The sequence below is a fragment of the Eublepharis macularius genome, chromosome 4 (assembly GCF_028583425.1).
Source record: "Eublepharis macularius isolate TG4126 chromosome 4, MPM_Emac_v1.0, whole genome shotgun sequence".
NCBI lineage: Eukaryota > Metazoa > Chordata > Lepidosauria > Squamata > Eublepharidae > Eublepharis > Eublepharis macularius.
Window position 1 is genome coordinate 170,259,091 of NC_072793.1, and position 19,725 is coordinate 170,278,815.

At 46.2% G+C, this 19,725-nt stretch overlaps 1 protein-coding gene across 1 annotated transcript; it reads left to right on the top strand.

Moving 5' to 3' along the window:
* The first annotated feature begins 1,988 nt into the window (after window positions 1-1,988).
* LOC129328687 (zinc finger protein 345-like) lies at window positions 1,989-16,633 on the top strand. The gene is made up of 3 exons (XM_054977913.1): window positions 1,989-2,071; window positions 8,996-9,125; window positions 13,077-16,633. The coding sequence occupies exons 1-3, from the start codon at window positions 1,991-1,993 to the stop codon at window positions 15,056-15,058; spliced, it is 2,193 nt and encodes a 730-aa protein (XP_054833888.1). The 5' UTR covers window positions 1,989-1,990; the 3' UTR covers window positions 15,059-16,633.
* The last annotated feature ends 3,092 nt before the right edge of the window (window positions 16,634-19,725 follow it).

The following is a 19,725-nucleotide window of genomic DNA, read 5'->3' on the forward strand; positions in this document are numbered from 1 at the left end:
CTAGATACTGGGTGTGAGTTATACTTATATCGAAGCTATAACCCTGTTCCTTTGGCAGAAAGGGAGACGCCTTTCTACCTACTTCTTCCTGGGCCAACTATAATTTCCCAGATCTCTTGAATCTCAGTAAAATTTAGGACTGGCCTACTCTAGTACTTAGACTAAAAGTGGTTCATAAATTTTGTTTTCACAGTAAGGATGCGCCACCACTTTTTTAATTCCACGGAGGACTTTGACCCTCTCTTGTCACGACTACCTGGTCCCGCTGTCTCAACCCAGCTGAGGGGAAGAGCTGCGCAGAGCCTGGCAGACCAGTTACAAAACTTACAGAACTAGCAATGAGAGAAAAGCCTCACAATTGCCCTGGTATGCTGCCACCATTCCCTTGGTCTGTCCCAAGGTGCAGAAGTAAAGAGACAAATCTCCAAGCCTGTCAGGGAACTAAACAGAAGTCTACCTTGCAAGGGTGACTTGCAAGCAGAATTCACAAAGTTTTAACGCAGTAGGTGGTCCAAAAGGTTCACAAAGTGGGTTCAACAACGATTTATAGCTTTGAGGCTTCAAAGTAAAGAAGCACACAAAAACAAAAAAATATGATTTATTTAAGGCACAAAATTATTCTAAATTCACAAGACAGACTGTGTGTGTGTGTGGGGGGGGGTAAACAATAAGTCCTATAGCACATTAGCTCTGGCTAATACATACCACATTAATTCCGAAGGCAAAACAAGATGTTGTCAAAGATGCAGAAGTCAAAGTCTCTTTTCAAGAGGCGCAAACAGCTAGGCATCACAGCAAAACAAGAATGGTTGCATGGCCATCCATCTATAGAATCTGAGCCAGGAGTGAAGCCATAGGTCAGTTACAGTCAAACTACTGAATCCCAACTAAAACTTGAAGCTCCATGTTGGTTAGCTATTTTTATGCCATTTGGGAACCTAAGTGGCTCAGGCCTGTTAGCCGATCGGGTGTCCAAATGCTGATGTCCCTAAAGGTAGGTGCATATTTGAGGGGAGGAGGCGCGAGACCAAATTTGCAGTTTTTGGCACCACCCATCCGTCCTCGCAGCTGCAAATAGTTTAAGTAGTCAATAATGTTAATTGGCTCAGAGAAATTTTCCACAGAGGTCCACAAGCGGAACACGTTATCTCCAAGGCCACAGTGACCTGAGAACTGAAGCAGTTCCTTTCTCAGGCAGGCTTCTAGCAAAGGGGGGTTTTACAGCAAAGAGGAATTTTCCTAGCAAGAGGTTTCTTTAGCACAAAGCCTCTTGACCAAAGTTTCAAAGAACAATGGCTCCCATTTGAGTTCGAAAAGGAGTGTTTTCTTCACAGATACCTCTGGTCAGGCATCACCCTTCAACTCCTCTACCCTTAATTTTTTTTTCTCTGTCAGCCCTCTTTCTGTTAGCACCAACTATCATCATTCTATTGCCAACTGCCATTCTCTCTCTAGCTAGATCAAGATGGGTAGCCATGTTAGTCTGTAACAGTAGAAAAGAGCAAGATTCCAGTAGTACCTGTAAGAGTAACAAAATTTTGTGGTAGGGTATGAGCTTTTGTGAGCCATAGCTGAAGAAGTGAGCTGTGGCTCACGAAAGCTCATACCGTACCACAAAATTTTGTTACTCTTACAGGTACTACTGGAATCTTGCTCTTTTCTACTGTTACAGACTAACATGGCTACCCATAGAGGCATAGAGTCTCCTTAAGGCATCCCTGCTGGAAAAGCACAATTCCCAGCAGGAGCGCAAAGTGCAATAGCAACAAACCCGGGAGATTTGGAGAGGTTTCCACCCCATCAGCTCCTCTCTCTCCTGCCGCGGACCATCAGGTGAACCTGCACAGAAGAGCCAAAAAACCTCTTCCAGGTTCCCAAATACTTCGGGTTTATTGGCAGTATTTGCAGGAAACTACAATTCCCAGAAGGCTCAGCGAGCAACTGCGAGGTTTACTATTTTTTTTCCTAGAGTGAGGGAAATCGGGGCGCCATGGAGTTCAGCGGGGACTCTCCTCTGCCCCCTTTTCCTTGGCCGGAGGGAGACTTTGGCTTTTGCGCGTTTGCAGAAAAGGTGAGTTTAGGATTGCATGAAGGGATCTTTGGAGAGAAAAGAGGGAGGAAAAAAATACGTGTGAATGGGAGAGAGGAAGGGTTGGAGTTAGCGCAGAGAAAGGGCGTCTTCCCGGGCAAGATGTCTGCAGGGGCACCTGTGCCCCCCCCCCTTGTACTCCGTGCAACCAGCCCGGGTTGATCTTATTCTGGGCAGCTGGACGGACCGCTGCTCTGCTCCGGAGGGTCCCTTGTTCTCACGGGCCCCGCAGCTCGCTACACTCGCCGTGTCGGTTTTTAAAGGAGCTCTTTGGCCTTGCGAGCTCCGCGGATTAAGAAGCCCTTGGCCGCATTTGGCTCTTACAGCTGTAAGTCCTTCCAAGACATACAGGTCCTTCCTCTGGAGCGCGATAGTAAAGTGCATCGCCCTGCAGGAGCCCTCTGAATCGGCAACTGGTCCGAAGGTTTCCTTTGGGAAAGGGGGGATATTCCCTGACCTCCCCCTCAGCGCTGCCTCCACCTTCCTGGCTTCTAGGGAGAAAACCGCCGCTGCAAAATAGCAGAGGGTTGATCTGGAGGGAGCGTGGGTCAGGGTGTGGCGATTCCCTTCATTTTTGACACTGCATCTCCCATAATCGGCCTGTAGCTGGTGGCCCTTTTTGAGGCTCCTAACTTTCCGTTTATTGTTATAGATGAGAATATTGCCCACCCCAAATAGTAATATTACTGGGAAGAAAGTAAAACACACGTTTAGCAGCAGGGAAACTCCCTAGTAGGCACTTATCTGCATCAATAGGCAGTACCTAACAGCATAGAGTTTAGCCCCTGTCCCTACCAAGGCATCTCTGTGAGAAATTTCTTTTAACACAGTTGTGTAATCTGGGTAAAAAGCCCTCCTGAATAAGTCAGTTTTGTGTAGCGTGCAGAAAGGCAGGAGAGTGGGAGCTTTCCTGACCACCTCAGGCAGGCCTTTCCGTAAGGTGAGGCCACCTCAGAGAAAGCAAGTATGTGGGTAGCTGTTGATTTTGCCCAACTGCAAGGTGGTGTCTGCAGAAGGCCCTGACCAGATGTGTGAAGTTGCCCTGGTGGAACATAGGGGGAGAGGCGGTTGCACAGATATGAGGGGCCAAGGCCATGAAGGGCTTTGAATGTTGTAGTTATGACCTTGAATTGGGCCTGGTAACTGATAGGCAGCCAGTGCAGTGACTATAGAATGGGAGTGATATGCATGCTGTGTCTAGCTCCTGAGAGTAAAGGAGCTGCAGTGTTCTGCACCAGCTGGAGTCTCCAAGTCAGCTTTGAGGGGAGACCAATGTAGAGTGGATTACAGTAGCCTAGTCCCAATGCTACTGTGACATGAATCCATCTGGCTAGATTGGCTGTGGCAATATAGGGGCCATCTTCCAGGCTAGTCTGAGTTGTGAGAAGGCCTTTTGTGCAGCTGCCTTCACTTCTCTAGCAGCAGTGCAGGATCTCCCATTCTGCTGTCACTCCCTTGGTTTCCCATCAGAGTACCGGGCTCAGTTCATGCTTCTGCCTATCACTTACAAAGCCCTCCCTGGCCTTGGCCCCTCATATCTACAGGACCGCCTCTCTCGCTATTCTCCACCATGGCAACCTGAGCAGGGCCTTCTGTAGGTGCCACCCAGCATATGGGCAAAATCAATGAATGCCTATTCGTGCGCATTCTCTGTGTTGGCCCCCGCCTTGTGGAAGGGCCTGCCTGGGGAGGTCAGGAAAGCTCCCACTCTCCCGGCTTTTTGCCAGCTGCAAAACTGAATGAGTCAGGAGGGACTTTGCACAGGTAGGGGGGCTGTGCTCTAAGGAAATGGTTCAGAGAGACGCTGCATACTGTCTGTTGCTGTGAGTGTGTTCAAACTGGGTGATTTCTGCGCTGTTTAATATGTCATGTTTCATTATTTATGCTTTGTTTCAGCTCTGTATATGATTTCTACTTGTTTTCAAACATCTGCAAGTTTTGCCTTTGCAAACCCAGTTGTTTTGTTTATCTGTTTACATGATATCTTTTAGTATGGTATGGATTACCATAAGAGCCTTATGCCTCTTTGCATAGATGTTTCCTGAATATTCTTGGCTTCTTTGCTGTTAGGAGATAGCCTTGATACTGAGTTTTCTGTGAATTTAAATGGCAAACTGACTATATGCACTCCTTCCTCCTTTAAAGTCACATGGCCGCCATTCCTGTCTAGGCTACTGCAGTACGTCTTTTCCTTGTTCCAATAAGATGTGTTACAATGTTTGATATACAAATGTTTTGTGGGAGAAAATATTCCCACAACATCCTGGTACATCTAAAAAGTATGTTTGGGTGTTTGCCGTGTGCATTTTATTATGGATACCATTTCTTCTGTTATTATAGTTATTCTGGAGTAGCCTGTACTTTCATAGGTAATGCATTGTGTAGTCATATTTCTTAATCTCCTTCTTGAAATGGCAAAGCCCGTTTTTCCAGCAGGATGTGCAATCCTAGCTTCTCTTTTGATAACTCATGCCTTTTTAAAATGTCAGTTATTTCTTGAAGTGCCAGGTTGTAACTTTGTGGTGAGGGTGTTTTTCTGGCAAGGTCTTCACAGGGGTTATTTTTGAATTTTTTTCCACTGGTGAGTAGCATCGCACAGTAGTTGAAAGGCTCAGATGTAAGCAAATATGTGGCTCAGATGGGAATTCATTTTGAATGTTGTTGCTTCTTCAGTGGCCCTGTCCCGCTCTGTGCTTTGAGCCAGAAGTCCTCTGCTTATTGTTGATGACTGGGGAAGGCAATGGCAAACCACCCTGTAACAAAAAATTTGCCAAGAAAATGTCATGATGCGACGTCCCCCCATGGGTCAGTAATGAGTCAGTGCTTGCACAGGGGACTGCCTTGACTTCTTTTTAAAGGAGTAATCTTAAGCAGAAACATTCAGTGTCTCATGGAGACACAGCACAAACCCATGTCCAACTCAGTCTTAGGCTGACCTTCCCCTACCCTGAGGTAAAACTTCTCCTCTTTAAGCCTATGAAGCTGTATACTGGGCTGGGAAGCCTCTGGTAGCGTAGTTGATGTTAAGCTTCAACTTTCCTTCTTGTCCCACCCAAAAGGATTATTAAAAATGGTTACCCAGCCGAGTCTTAGTAGGGAACAGATCAGGGGTTTGTGCTTCCCTTTAGCAGAAACTGGCACACAAGGCTTGGGGAGGTTCAAAAGGTAACAGAAGGTTTATTTACAGTAGGTTAAAGTAAAAAGGCAGGTAGGCAGGTGTTTGAAGTGAAGAAACAAAAAGGGTTTTGTACAGGAATTTCACTGGTGTGAGGCACAAAACACTTGGTTTAACACTAGGTTGCTGGCTTCTTTCAGAGGTTGGCACTGCTTCACAAATGTTTCCCTTTCAAAGCACAGACACAGCACGATTTCCCCTCCTCTCCATATTTAAGGGTGCTCCACTGAGACAGACCCTTACTAGATACTGGGCAGGGGTTTAGTTATGAGCTATAACCCTGTTCCTGGCACTGAAGGGGAGACTCCATTCTACCCATTTCCTTGGCTCACTATAATTCCCAGATCTCTCCAATCTAAGCAGGAGTTAGTGCTGGTTTTTCCCACTTTAGTCCAAGGACTAACAGTGCTTCACAAACATTATTTCCTCTCACAGAGGATTCTCTGGCTGACCCTCTCTGGTCAAAAGCCAGACTCCAACTCTCCTTCACTCTCTTGTTTACTCTCCAGCTCCAACTGACAGCTTCCCCAACACTCCATCCCCAACTGCCATTTCAGGCTAGCCATATTTGGGGGGGGGGAACCTGTCAATCATAGCTCACTGACTGGAAATCTCAGCATCTGAAGCTGAGTCCGTCACACCTGCCTCTTCTTGTTCCTGCTTTGGCTTTATTTTTAGGTGCTGTAGTATAGTGGTTAAGTGATTGGGCTGTGAATCACCATTTCTCTGGTTCAGATCTCACTACTTCCATGAGCTCAGTAGGTAGCCATGGATAAGCCACTCCTCTTAGCCCCAGCTGTATTGTGAAGATAATAATAACATTGACTTTGTTCACTGCACTGAGTCGGGCACTAATCTGTATTGGAGAGCAGTATATAAGTGCTGTTGTGATTGTTGAGTTCCATTGTTTTTTGCCACATGCCATTTGTAATCTTTTGGCATATCCCAAGCCCTCCTGGTTCCACACAGACAGCAGAGATCATGGGTTGGTCAGAGCAGAACCTCAAGTCTGTGTCAGCAAAGCAGATCAAACCCCAGTTGAATGTGTTGCATAGCCCTCAACTGGTCACGCAGACTCTGGTTTTCAACATTAGTGGAATTATTGATAGAAGACCCCCAGCAGATTCCAACCTGCCCAGATATGCTCCAGCAGGGGCCGCCGTGGCATTCACACACAGCATGGCTACCTACACCTGACGGCATGGAAGTTGAAAGGAAAGATTCTTGAATAGGGATTTTCCTGCAAGAGTCACAAACCCCATGCTAAGTATCCAGAAGATCTGCTTTGAGTATGTGCAATTCCCCGTGGAAGGTATACGTTGGGTGGTGCAAAAAGAAGCCCCTGGACCCAAAGCAGAAACAGCAGTAGGCAGCATGGTATGAAACTACAAAAGTTCTCACTAGGTGCTGGAAGCCTTGAGCAGCTGCTGCTGTTGTGATTCCCTCTCCTTCCACTGCCAAAGATCCCGGTGCAGCCTTGCCATGGAGTCTTCTGTGGCCACCGAAGTCCCAGTTATGGAGAATCACGGCATGATTTTGTCAGTTGGGGGTGCCTTCTCAACCTTCAAAATGAGGATTTGTGTAAACACTGAGTGTTGGCACCCAAGGGCAAAGGGGGAACTGGAGGGGGCTTTAAGGATGAAGTATAGTGAGCTGAAAGCAAGAAAAGGGTGGGCTGCTGAAGGGTGGGGAAGAGAGGTGTTTTGGAGGGCAAGTGGCCAGCTACAGGAGACTTAATGCCATGGGTAGTTCCCCCAACTGGTCCTTTGTCCAACACCCTCTGAAGTTTGTGGGCAAAATTGGCTTGGAAGACGTGCCCCTGCCCCATTGGCGGTGGCTGAGTTGGAGGGACCAGCCTTCCTTGCTCTTTGCTGTTCATTTTGGAGGGAGCAGGCGGCTACCGGAGTCTCTCTGTTGCTGGGCAGATGGGGGGCAGAGTCTGTTGTTTCCTCTCAATTTTTAAATCTCAGTTGGCCAATAATGTTAATTTAATATGTGAAAATGGGTCAAATTGATATTGCAGTGTCATTACGCGCCACAGTTCTCTGATCTCAGAAATTACTGGAGGAACATGATCCATCTTAGTATGAATAGACCAAAATGCCCTCCATTTAATGTGGAGGCCAGACAAAAAGCCTCCAAAGAGGTCAAGATGGATGATCCACATGGGAGGAGCAATCTTAACAATAAGTACAAGTTAACAAGTATGCCTGGTGATATAAACTAAGATCAAGAGAGTAAATCCTTCTCCATTAAATAAAAGTTGCATCCCCTTTAAAGAAATCGAACAAGGTAAGGAGCCCATATGAATTTCCAAAATCAAGTATTAAGTTTTCTGAAGATATCTGCAAGGTATAAGAAATGGAATTCCACATAACATATGTAGTTCTACATATAATATTCATTTTTAGTGTATTTACTTTACCCCGTAACGGCAGGTTGAAAATTGCCCATCTGTCCAGATCTAATGACATACCGGCAATCAACTTGTTGCAATTAAGCAAAATCATAAATTTAATATCTTCAGGAATCAATATTCTGAGATAAGTGATGACATCAGGGCACCCTCAAAAATGTCTATTAGCAAATACACTTGGTGATCTGTCCCCCCCCCCCGAATCCAGTCAGAGTAGTCCAATTAATCAAATAACCAAAGAAATCACCAAAAGTATTGATTCTGTTCATTAATACTGGGTGGAAGACTGAAGTTCTGAGATAAACAAGAAAAGATGATCCGCATATAGGATACTTTTACATTCCAAAGGGTTATCTACAGAGCCGTGAATATTATTGTTTTGTATAATGGTGCAAGTCAGGGGTTCCAAACACAGATCAAAAATAAGGGGAGGAAGAAGACAACCTTATCTGGGAGTTCTGTTGAGGGGGAATGGCACAGAAAAAACATCCGAGTCGGTACCTAGATCTGGCAGATGAACAAAGAATTCTAAATCAAAAAGAGTCCAGTAGCACCTTTAAGACTAACCAATTTTATTTTATTGTAGCATAAGCTTTCGAGAATCAAGTTCTCTTCGTCAGATGCCTGATACAGAGACTGTATCAGGCATCTGACGAAGAGAACTTGATTCTCGAAAGCTTATGCTACAATAAAATAAAATTGGTTAGTCTTAAAGGTGCTACTGGACTCTTTTTGATTTTGCTACTACAGACTAACACGGCTAACTCCTCTGAAAGAATTCTAATTCACTCCAAAAATTCATGAGGGAAGCCAAATTTACTTAATGTGGCAAAAATAACTTCCCAGTATGTTTTGTTAAAAAGCTTTTCAGTATCATGTGAGAGAATAGAAACTTGATTAGACCTCTTCATAGTTAATCAGTCAACTCAGCGACCAGTCTGAGATTCTGAAACCCTTGTCTGACTCATATGAACCCTAAGAGGTCTACGTGTGCCAGAGCTGAAACAACCTTTTAACCACAATGTCATTTAATATCTTAACATTTGTATTCAACACTGTCAGGGAACAAGACTCCGAGATCTCATTGTACAATTGATATGATTTGGAATTTAAAAATCTGAAAAGGTTTTATACTCTTCAACAGGCTGCACTGTATTGGAGATTGCAAGACCAGATGTATTCCAATTTTCTTCCCATTGGTTTCTTGCCATTGCAGTCTTTTACTCCATTGATTGGCCGATGGGATTCTTCTTTCTTTCTTGAGTGTTCAGGGTTGAGAATAAAGGAACAACGGGGAAATCTGTTCTTCTTTCAGAGATCCCCAGTGTCCTTTCAGGAGGTAGCCGTGTTCTTCACGGAGGAGGAATGGGCTCTGCTGGATCCAGGCCAAAGAAAACTCTACTGGGAAGTGATGGAGGAAAATTACCACACCGTGGCCTCCCTTGGTAAGGATCTTTTCTAGTTTATTGTGAATACAGAAGAGAAGCAAGGGGGTGGCATCTTTCTTTGGCCCTCTTTGATCTCAGGACACCATTTCATCTGCCACAGAGGAAAAAACAGGCATTCCAGACCTGGGGATTCTACAGCCCCCGAGAACAAAAGCATTAGATACATTCATGCTGGCTGTAAAGAGAAATCTGTTTATGAAGAGGTCCATGTTCAGGAGAGAGGGACAAATACCCAGTTAGGTTCACACTAGCAAATCCTTGCACCTTCTGTTTCCTCTGGCCTTTCTGTGTTTGGATTCTACAGCAGAGTCCTGAGTATTCGAAGCTGTGTCCCTTAGTTGTTAGTGAGACACTCCAACTACTAGACAACCCTGCCACTGATAGCTCAGGAAAGTGGCTAAATTCCCTCTGTTTTGTATAGAAGAGGATATTTTCCCCATCCCTGTTTCTACTGCTTCCTGACCTCTCATAAGTAAACCTTAACTTACACTAGAAACAGCAGAGGAATGTTCCAGAGATAATCCTGGGCCCTTGACGTTCCTGTTCCCTTGACTTTTAGCACTGCTACTCCATGACGTCCTAAGGCTTTTGTGAAATTTTCAAATGACTAGCCCTGTTTCTGATGCCAAAAAAGAGACAGACAGACTGGACCCCACCCACCCACTCCACTCACCAACCCCACAGTATCGCAGAATTGTTTCACAGAGGCTCTGCCCCCGCACCCTCCATGGGTTAACCCCCAAAGTGATGTCTAGTCATATTTTTCTCTCAACAGCAATAAGTATTTTCAATACAACTCTTCCCGCTAGATCTTCCTTTGCTTCTTCCTCTAGAGTATGAGTCCACTGTGCAGAAGGCTCAAGAAGACCTCTCAACTGAAAAGTTTATCCTGGCCCTGATTAACTTTTGACCCCCTGCCTTTTCCTATTTCCATTTCCCGGCCTTCCTGCTCTGTTTCCAAACCCCGTGCCTTGCTCAATTGCAATATTATTTTACACTCTTGATACTTAAGCACAGTCGGAATACTGAATGGGCAGCTCTGCCTAGGCTTGCCATCCTGCAGGTGGGGCCTGGAGGTTCCCCAGAATTACGACTGAACTTCATACAGAGTTGAGTTCTCCTAGAGAAAATGGCCCCTTTGGAGTGTGGACTGCCTGGCATTATGCCCTGCTGATGCCCCTCCCCTCTTCCAAACCCCACCCTCCCAGGGCTGCCCTCCCATATCTCCAGGAATTTCCCAACCTGTACTTGACAACTCTAGCTCTGCCTCCCAACAGGAATTGCAGCAGTACTGGATGAAGCCAACTGTAGGCACAATTAGATGTACAACAAATGCCAGACCCCTTTTCTTCCCTGTGGGGACCCGAAGTGGCTTACATTGTTCTTTCCTCCACTCTATCCTCACAACCACCCTGTGAAATAGGTTAGGCTGGGAATGTGTTCGTGTTCCTAGGCGAACCAGCAGTGTTCACTGGCAAACTGGGGATTTAAACCTGGAACTGCAACATCCTAGTCAGAATCTCTACCCACTAAACTACAGTATCTCAGTGTCTAGACCCCGTGCCCCCTTCTCCTATTCCTGGGTGCTGAACACAGCCTTCCCAGGACACCTAGGAGCTTCCAAGGGCTCTGGGTATCTGCTTGTTGGGGCTTTTCAGCCTCTGGGTTTGTTCTGAGGGTATCTATACTTCAGCAAGTAACTCTGGACATGGGCAGGTAAATATAATATAGTTTATTAAAGACAGAATTCCGGAGTGAATGCTGAGCAGGAACCGCTCTTCAAATACACGTTAAAGCAAGCACAAACTCAAATAGGAGCTTGACTATTCTAAATGCCCTTAACTAACAAAAATTCTGCAAGGTAGCTATCAGGCAATCTCTGGCTTCATGGCTGAGGAGGTCCTTACCAAAGACTTTAGCAATGGAGTCCAGTCCATGCCATGCAGTTCTTGTCTTGGTGGAAAGCAGGAGGCATGGAAGCAAAAGCCTCTCTCATACATGCTGGTAAACAGGTATTGACTGGAGAGGATCCACAGTACAATCCAACAGTCATTCTTAGGCCTGTGTTACATCAGATCGCCAGAGCATGAAGCAGTCAGGGCTTAGATACTTAACTGGCAGTGCTGGCCTGAGAAATATGGAGAGTATTGATTGATAGTGACCCCAGCTCTGCCAGGAATCCCTCCTCCAAGCACCCGCATTAACCTCACCTTTCCTTGCTTGCTTCCCTTCCACCGTCCAGCCTGCCTTTATCTGCCCCCGTCTTCAGCTTTCCCTCCTCCTCTCCCCACATCATTCTCTACTACGGAAAAATCTGGCCCAGTTTTGCTGTGTCAGCCTGACTCCTCGGCCAAGTGCAGTGTGAGGAACCGGCAAGGACTTGTGGTGAACACCTTACTTGCCCCTTTATCCCCTTCCTTGCATTGTGCTGCTTCTCCTGGCAGCCTCAGCTTTCCCTGTTTCCTTCTCCCCGCTCCAACTAACAATAAATAAATACACACAATAAATATGGCTCAGCCTGGGGAGCAAATAAATCTCGTGTTTCTTTACTTTATACTCCACCTTTTTCTGCAAAAGGGCCCAAAGCAGTTTATACAATTGTGCTGTCCTCCATTGTTATCCTCACAACAACCCTTTGGGGTAGGTTTGGCTGAGTAAGTTAGAACCAGTGAGCATCCTTGGCAAAGTGGAGATTTGAACTGGGTCTTCCAGAGCTCAGTTTGAAACTTTACACTGGATTTTTTGGTGTGGCTGTTATTAAACAGTAACAAACATCCAGTCCTGGGTGAGTCATTCAAATTGTGTGGTCTCAAGTCACCCAGTGGTTGCAGTTGGCCCCGATGAGTCCTCCCTCAAAGACAAAACTGTTGGCGGGTTGCACAGCAATAAGATATAAGTTTGCAGGGTTTGATAATAGCGCAATGGAAATAAGTAGACAGACTTCTGTGATTCTAGCTCTATAAAAATACTACATAATAGGGTAAAAAGGGTACATTTGGTAGGTAAAACAACAAACAGCTTGTGACTATATCTTGTTAGTCTCAACTAGGTACTAGAGAGAGAAAAGCTTAGCATGGTCTAGTGAAGTAGTAGTAGCGGAGTAGCAGACAACTGAACAAAGAGCAATAAAACCTTAGTATATGTTGCTAGCTAATTGTCCCCCAGTAAACTGACTCATCCAATAGACATTCCTGGATTCTCTCATTAAGACTAAAGACACCCACTTTCTCTGGTGGGAACTTCTCTCGAAGCCTAAGTGGTCCTATCCTAACTAGCTATCTGACTAAACAAACAGAACAACAATTTAACTCTTTCATGACTGAGCGTAGGACATGTGCAAAAATTCCAACAAAAACCAGCTGTGGAAAGAGTCATGCCCCATCACTGTGGTTCTGTCTGACAGAAACCAAGGCATGAAGATTGGCAATACAGTGTGGTTGCTTAGCAACAGAAACAGAGGACATTTGTTTCTTATAGCCACAGGGACTACTGCTATGATTTGGTCATGTTTTAACTCCCCCTGAAGGTATTTCTTCATTGTATTTCAGCTTCTTCTGCAAACTTGAGTTTCTTTCAGCTATGTAGATTGTAGACAGACCTATCTTGTCTGTCCACAGCTGCAGTCTTTCCATATTTTTTCCTTTCATACAAACAAAAACTATTTAAAATATTCAAGATTTTTTTTAAAATTACTTTTCCCATTCTGTCTCAGTCTGCACCCTAAATCAATTAAAAAAAAACAACATTAATCTGAAGAGCAACTTTCTGCAGTAGAACAACCCGTGCCCCCCTTGTTATCTCTATCTCCTGGCACATGGATACATAATAGTTGAAATTATTCCAGGTTCAAGGTTCTTGCTGTAGAAAATGCCATGGACTACTGACTGTACCTGCTCACTAGTATTTTGTTCCTTTTCCTTCTGACTGACTCTTTTCTTTCTTTCCCAGTTGTAGATAGAAGAGAGATGGCGAGCAAGGAAGAACCAGGAAGGGAGACTGTGGAAAGAAAGGAAGATCTGTATGTGGAAGCGAAATCTGGAGATCAACTGGTACCAAAGAGACAATGCCGATGGAGAAAGGGAGCAAAGCAGAAACAGAGGAAGGAATTGGTTGCCTCTCAGAGCAGGAAGATGCAGGAGGCCTCAGCCCAAGATGAATTGCAGATGAGAAAGAGAGGATGGAAGGGTCCTGTGATTGAGAAAAGGTTCAGATACAAATTCAGTCTGAAAAAATATCACAACATTACAGCACGCCAGAAAAGATACAACTGCTTGGAATGTGGAAAGAGCTTTCACTGGAGTAGTGAACTAACTGCACATCAGAAGGCTCACACAGGGGAAAAGCCGTATAAATGCTTGGAGTGTGGAAATTGCTTTTCTCAAAGTAGCACCTTAAATAAACATCAAAGGATTCACACAGGCGAAAAGTCATATAAATGCTTGGAGTGTGGAAAGAGCTTTTCTCAGGCTGGTTACCTAGCTGCACATGAAAAGATTCACACAGGGGAGAAGCCATATAAATGCCTGGAGTGTGGAAAGAGGTTCTACCGGAATGGCCACCTAACTGCACATCAACGGATTCACACAGGGGAGAAGCCTTATAAATGCTTGGAGTGTGGAAAGAAGTTTTCTCAGAATGGCACCCTAACTGCGCATCAAAGGATTCACACAGGGGAGAAGCCGTATAAATGCTTGGAATGTGGAAAGAGTTTCTCTTGGAGGAGGGAACTAACCAGACATAATAGGAATCACAGAGAGGAGAAACCATATAAATGCTTAGAGTGTGGAAAACACTTCTCTTGGAGGAGGGAACTAACCAGACATCACAAGATTCACAGAGGGGAGAAGCCACATAAATGTTTGGAGTGTGGAAAGAGCTTTTCTCGGAATGGCAGCCTAACTGTGCATCAACGAATTCACACAGGGGAGAAGCCCTATAAATGCTTGGATTGTGGAAAGAGCTTTTATCAGAATAGCAACCTAACTTCGCATCAAAGAATTCACACAGGGGAGAAGCCACATAAATGCTTGGATTGTGGAAGGAGCTTCTCTTGGAGGAGGGAACTAACCAGACATCACAGAATTCACACAGGGGAAAAGCCGTATAAATGCTTGGAGTGTGGAAAGAGCTTTTCTCGGACAGGCAGCCTAACTGCACATCTAAGGATTCACACAGGGGAGAAGCCGTATAAATGCTTGGAGTGTGGAAAGAGCTTCTCTGACATTGGTCCCCTAAGAGTACATCAATGGAGTCACACAGAGGAGAAGCCATATAAATGCTTGGAGTGTGGAAAAAGCTTCTCTGACATTGGTCCTCTAAAAGCACATCACAGGATTCACATAGGGGAGAAGCCTTATAAATGCTTGGAGTGTGGAAAAAGCTTTTCTCAGTATGGCCACCTGAGTGCACATCAACGGATTCACACAGGGGAGAAGCCATATAAATGCTTGGAGTGTGGAAAGAGCTTTTCTCAGAATGGCCACCTGACAGTGCATCAAAGGATTCACACAGGGGAGAAGCCATATAAATGCTTCGAGTGTGGAAAGACTTTCTCCCAGAATGGCTGTCTAACTGCACATCAAAGATTTCATACAGGGGAGAAGCCATATATCTGCATGGAGTGTGGAAAAAGCTTCAATCGGAATTGCCACCTAACTGCACATCAAAGAATTCATACAGGGGAAAAGCCATATAAATGTTTGGAGTGTGGAAAGAGTTTCTCTCGAAATGGCAGCCTAACTGTGCATCAAAGGATTCACACTGGGGAGAAACCATACAAATGCTTGGAGTGTGGAAAAAGCTTCTCTCAGAATGGCCACCTTATTGTGCATCAAAGGAGTCACACAGGGGAGATGCCATATAAATTCTCAGAGTGTGGCGAGAGTTTTTCTGAGACTGGTCACCTAACTAAACATAAAACTATTCACTAAGGTGAGAAGCTATATGAGTCCTTGGGGAGCTGAAGGAGCTAATTCCATAGCTGATGTCTTACCATACATGACAGGAAAGCCATCTAATCACCGTTTGCTTTCTTCACATCAATCTTGCAAAGTTGTGCACATTTATTCAAGAGGAGTAATGAATACCACCAGGTTGAATTCTGCTTTTCCACTATTTGTTTTGTAACAATTGCCATTTTTATTTTTAGGAGGTTAGAGAACTTTGATTCTCTTCTGTTAAAAATTAAATGATTTTTTTTTCATTTCTGGACAACAGTGGTTGTATTATCTATTGCCTTAATTTAGCTTGTTTTGGGGATTTGAGAGCATGAATACTTCGAACACATTTATATTTTTCAGTGTATCGGGAAGGTCATCCCTGTTTTCAGTGCAGTTGATGATGCAAAACTTCGGTTTCCCTAGCTGAACTACATGGAACTGGAGTTGGACCCAGGCCAGGTAAGATGAACCTGGGCCAGATTCAGAAGCGCCTGGATACCTGCTATTCATTACATGTCATCCCATGGCTGAGAAGGCACAGCTTTAATCATGAAGTTCCCAATGTAGAGAGTTTTATTGTCATGGCTGAAGTTGGCTGGAGGTTTTGCTTCCTCTTCTCAGCTGAGTAGACATAAATGAAAATCCAGCTTGTCCTGAGGTAATGAATCAATCCGGTCTCAGAATTTCCTCCCCTACCATCTGAAGATGAATTACAGCCCCCTGATGGATTCCGGCCAGTTTAAGTCATCTTGCAGCAGCTGGGAAAAGCAAGATTCAAGCCCAGGAGCACTTGAAAGAACATCAAAGAGTTTACAAGCTACAGGGTTTCAAGAGTCCAGCTCCCTTCGTCAGATATGAATTCCATACAATCTATCTACCCTCCTGAAACAAGCTGGAAAAAGGATCTGGAGAGAGCCTTTTGGAGAGGTGCATTTCAAGTATAAATTCCCTGTATTGTATATCTGTTACTCTATGTATTCTCAAGTATTTTGTAGATGAAGATGCTGATTTTCTGCCCTTGCCACCTCTATGCCTATCTTATTAGTCCTTAGTCTCATTAGTCCTGCTGGACCTTCTTTATAACACCCCCTCACCTTCTGAAAATAACGGCAGGTGCCACAAAATTGTAGTGCCGGACACAAAAGGAATCAAAGATTCTGGACCAGGGAATCCCTAGAAATTCCCTATCCTTCGCCATGGAAGAAAGCATTTTGCATAACAGCCCTGTTTACACCTTACAGTGAATACAGGTACAACCTGCCCATACATGTGTAAAGGGATAGGGGCTATAGCAGTATGAACTCTCTGCTGTAATGATGATCCCTCTGGGTAGTTTTTGTGATGTATTATATGTCTGGTTTAGAATTGCTTATGCTGTTTTTCAGAATTGTTTCAGCTCTGTATTGGGTATCTGCTTATTTTCAAATCTTTGCACATTTGAATTTGTATTGCCTATTACATTTTTTTTAATGTCCCTGCTGTTGATTGTATTAGACTGTGTAGTCTGCCTTGAGTGTCAGTGAACTAGGTCGACAATAAGTAAATGTAAATAAATAATAAATCAATGCCTAGACCTGTTTGAAACAAAGAGCCAATGTGGGTTCACTTTACAAACGAAACCAGGGACCAGTATGTAGGCGATTTCAATCACATATTCTGCTCTAGATGCGTGAATGTAACATGAGAAGTACTCTCAGAACAATAGCCCTGTTAGGTAGTGTAGGCTGATAAGAGAGCAATCCCAGTTACTCATATTTGGGGGTCAGGGGGAGAAAAGTACCTAGGCATAGTTTTATTAACTCTCCATCATACACAGTCCTTTTAATTTGTTCTACTCATAAAACACACAAAAAACCCTGCGTATCCTTCCTTCATAGGGTAAATGCTCCCACCTCTATTCCCATCTCTCTAATTTTGATAAGAGGGAATGGAAGCTGGTGCCATTCGGATTTTCTCCCATCTCCCTTCACTCAGCAATGCATAGCTGAGAGGCAAACAAAACTCACACTTGAGAAAATCCCATTCTTATTGCCAAAGGAAGAACAGCATAGGCAGGAAAAGGTGGAAGCCTCACAATCCATGCAGACACATGTTTCCCAGCACTGTCTCTAGCCATACAAGCAAAAAACAATGAAAATCCCGCCTCAGTGCTCACCTGGCTAGGAACTCCCACCAGTGCCATCAACCCAGCTTTCCTGGGCATTCCATCACCAGGCTCAGCCTGCACAGGGGGACATCCCACCTCAGAAAAGCATTGAGTCAGTGGGGAGGATGGGTGGGTTGCAGAACGTGGTTTGATTGAGCCAGGCTGTATTGAGGAGGGAGGTGCAGGGATAAAGGTACTGACTGGAAGTGGGTTCCATCTGAGGGGCAGAAGGCTTTAGGGTGGTGGGGATCCCAGGGCTGCAGCATGGAGCATCTCTGCAACTGTCGCTGTTCCTTTGACCCGTGTCTCCGGTTGCCTTCACCCAATGCCTTCTGCGGGCTGGCACCCTGCAGCTGCTGCCTGATTTCTGCAGCCTGGATTCTGGCCCAGGTGGCTGGCTTTGCAAGCACAGTGGGCTCCTCTTCGACCACATCCTCTGGTGGCCCCACAGCCTGACTGTAGCTCCCCTGGTCAGCAAGGACAAATAACAAATAGTTCAGTTCAAAACAGGATACTTGCCATCCCTCATGCCAACGCTTCCTTTGCTAAAGGAAAGAAAATGAGGCTCTTTCCGCCCCGCTGCAGTTGAAATAATATCTTACTATGGTTCTCATGAGGGTGTTTTTATTTTTTGCTTGTTTGAGACGGCTTTGAGAAACAAGGTTTGGAATGGAAAATATGAAAGAATTGAATCCTTCCAAGAACGTGTGCCTTGTAGGATTGTGAGGGGGAAATATTTCCTGTATTCCATCTAACTGAAAAGGTCTTTGTCCCAAGATGAGAAAAAAATAAGTACCAAGCTAGTAAAAGTCACAATGCTAGAACGACTGCAGGAGGAAAAGTGGACTTGTAGGGCACGGAGGAATGTATTGTTAGTATTTAAGGTGATACTGGACTCAAATTTTGTTCATCAATAGGAAAGAAATAGGAAGTAGGACTTAAAATCCCCTACATTTTCTGTACAAACTGAACACATGAAGCTGTTTTAGAGCAAGTCAGTCCTTTACAGTCCATCAAAGCCCATCTTTATATTGACGTTGGGTTCTGTCAGTGCAGCCCAATGCCCAACTCCAAAGGTTTTACACTGGGGTGACTGGCCTATCTGGAAATAGCCAGGCCCAATGCAGAATTAGGAGGCAGCAGGGGTGTCTCATGGCAGGGTGTGGTTTGGCTCTCCAAGCCCCTTCAACCCTAGACACATCCTGAGTAGCGATATAATCCTAACATATCTAAGCCAAGCCATATTGGTGACAACTCAGTTCTTCTCCTGGTGCACCTGCCCAGAGGCTGTGGCGGCAGGAAGGCCAGGTGCGGTGGCGCATACCTCCAGAGGCAAGGTGGCCTCCAAAGGCCACAGTGGCAGCAGGGGGGCCTGGCATGGTGCACCTCTTCTGTTTGCTAGAGCCCGTTGCATTTTTTCACACAACGGGCTTTGTTACTAGTCCTATAACATAATTGTCTTAGTGGGTGTCGACGACTCACATTGATTCCACTGCGCAGGTGTGCTCTCCCCTGCCCCCAGCAGGGAAAAGAGGCTGGCGAGAGGGAGGGCGGTTTACCTGCTGTCGGCAGTCCGGATCGGGGTGGCGAGGCGGCCTCACACCTGTCAAGCCCCCGCCGGGCTGCAGGAAGAAGAGTCGCTCCGCTGGCAGCGGCTATCCAGCGCCAACGGCGCAGGAACGGGGGGGGGGAGTCACCTCCCCTCCCCGCCAAGCCACAGTCCCGTAGGCGGGCGGAGGGGGTGTGTGGCAGTGGCGGGCAAGCATTGCTCGCCTTCCCTTCCCGACAAGCCATGGTCCCCAGAGCGGCGGCGGACAAACCTCCCTCACCCTCCCTCCCCGCCAAGCCGCGGTCCCGGGGAGGGGCGGCAGGCGGCGGGCAAGCTTCGCTCGCCGTCCCTCCCTGCCAAGCCGCAATCTCGCTGCAGCCCTGACTGAGCCAGGGAATGGGCGGGAAGGGTGAGCCGCCCTCCCCAGCCCGCCTTGCCCGCAAGCCCTCCCCAGCCCCCCTCCAGCCTCCCAAACCTCTGCGGCCGCAGAAGGCCCGCAGCAGGTCGGCTCAGCCCTTCCCAGCCCGATTCGGCCGGGCCGCAGCGGGAAGGACGCCCGACTTCGAAGCTCTTGCCAGCTGCGATGAGGTCGGCGCCAAGGTGGGAATGCTCGGCCCGCCTGCCCGTCCTCTCCACCCCGATCCGGGCGCAGCACTGGCTGGCAAGCTTGGCGAGGGAAAGTGCTCTGCACGTGGGACTTTAGCTCTTGCTGATAGCTTCGAGCCTGCCCGCCGCTGGCAATGAAATTCTGGAGGGAGGAGGCTGAGCAGGCGCAGGTTTGGCTGGGGGCGGCGGCGGCGGCGGCGGTTCTCCGCACCCCAGGGACTCCTCCTGACACAACTGGGGGTGGCGCTCCTGAGTCCCAACCCTGCCTGCCTCACGGCTGTCTGTCCCTTCCCCTTCCTTGCACCACCCGTCTGCGATCCGGCTCCAGGCTAGAGCACCGCACCTTCTGTCTGTCCC

Coding starts and splice junctions, on each gene's coding strand:
- LOC129328687 (XM_054977913.1), top strand. CDS start 1,991: ATGGAGTTCAGCGGGGACTCTCCTCTGCCCCCTTTTCCTTGGCCGGAG. Junction 2,072..8,995: donor TTTGCGCGTTTGCAGAAAAG/GTGAGTTTAGGA, acceptor TTCTTCTTTCAG/AGATCCCCAGTGTCCTTTCA. Junction 9,126..13,076: donor CCACACCGTGGCCTCCCTTG/GTAAGGATCTTT, acceptor TTTCTTTCCCAG/TTGTAGATAGAAGAGAGATG.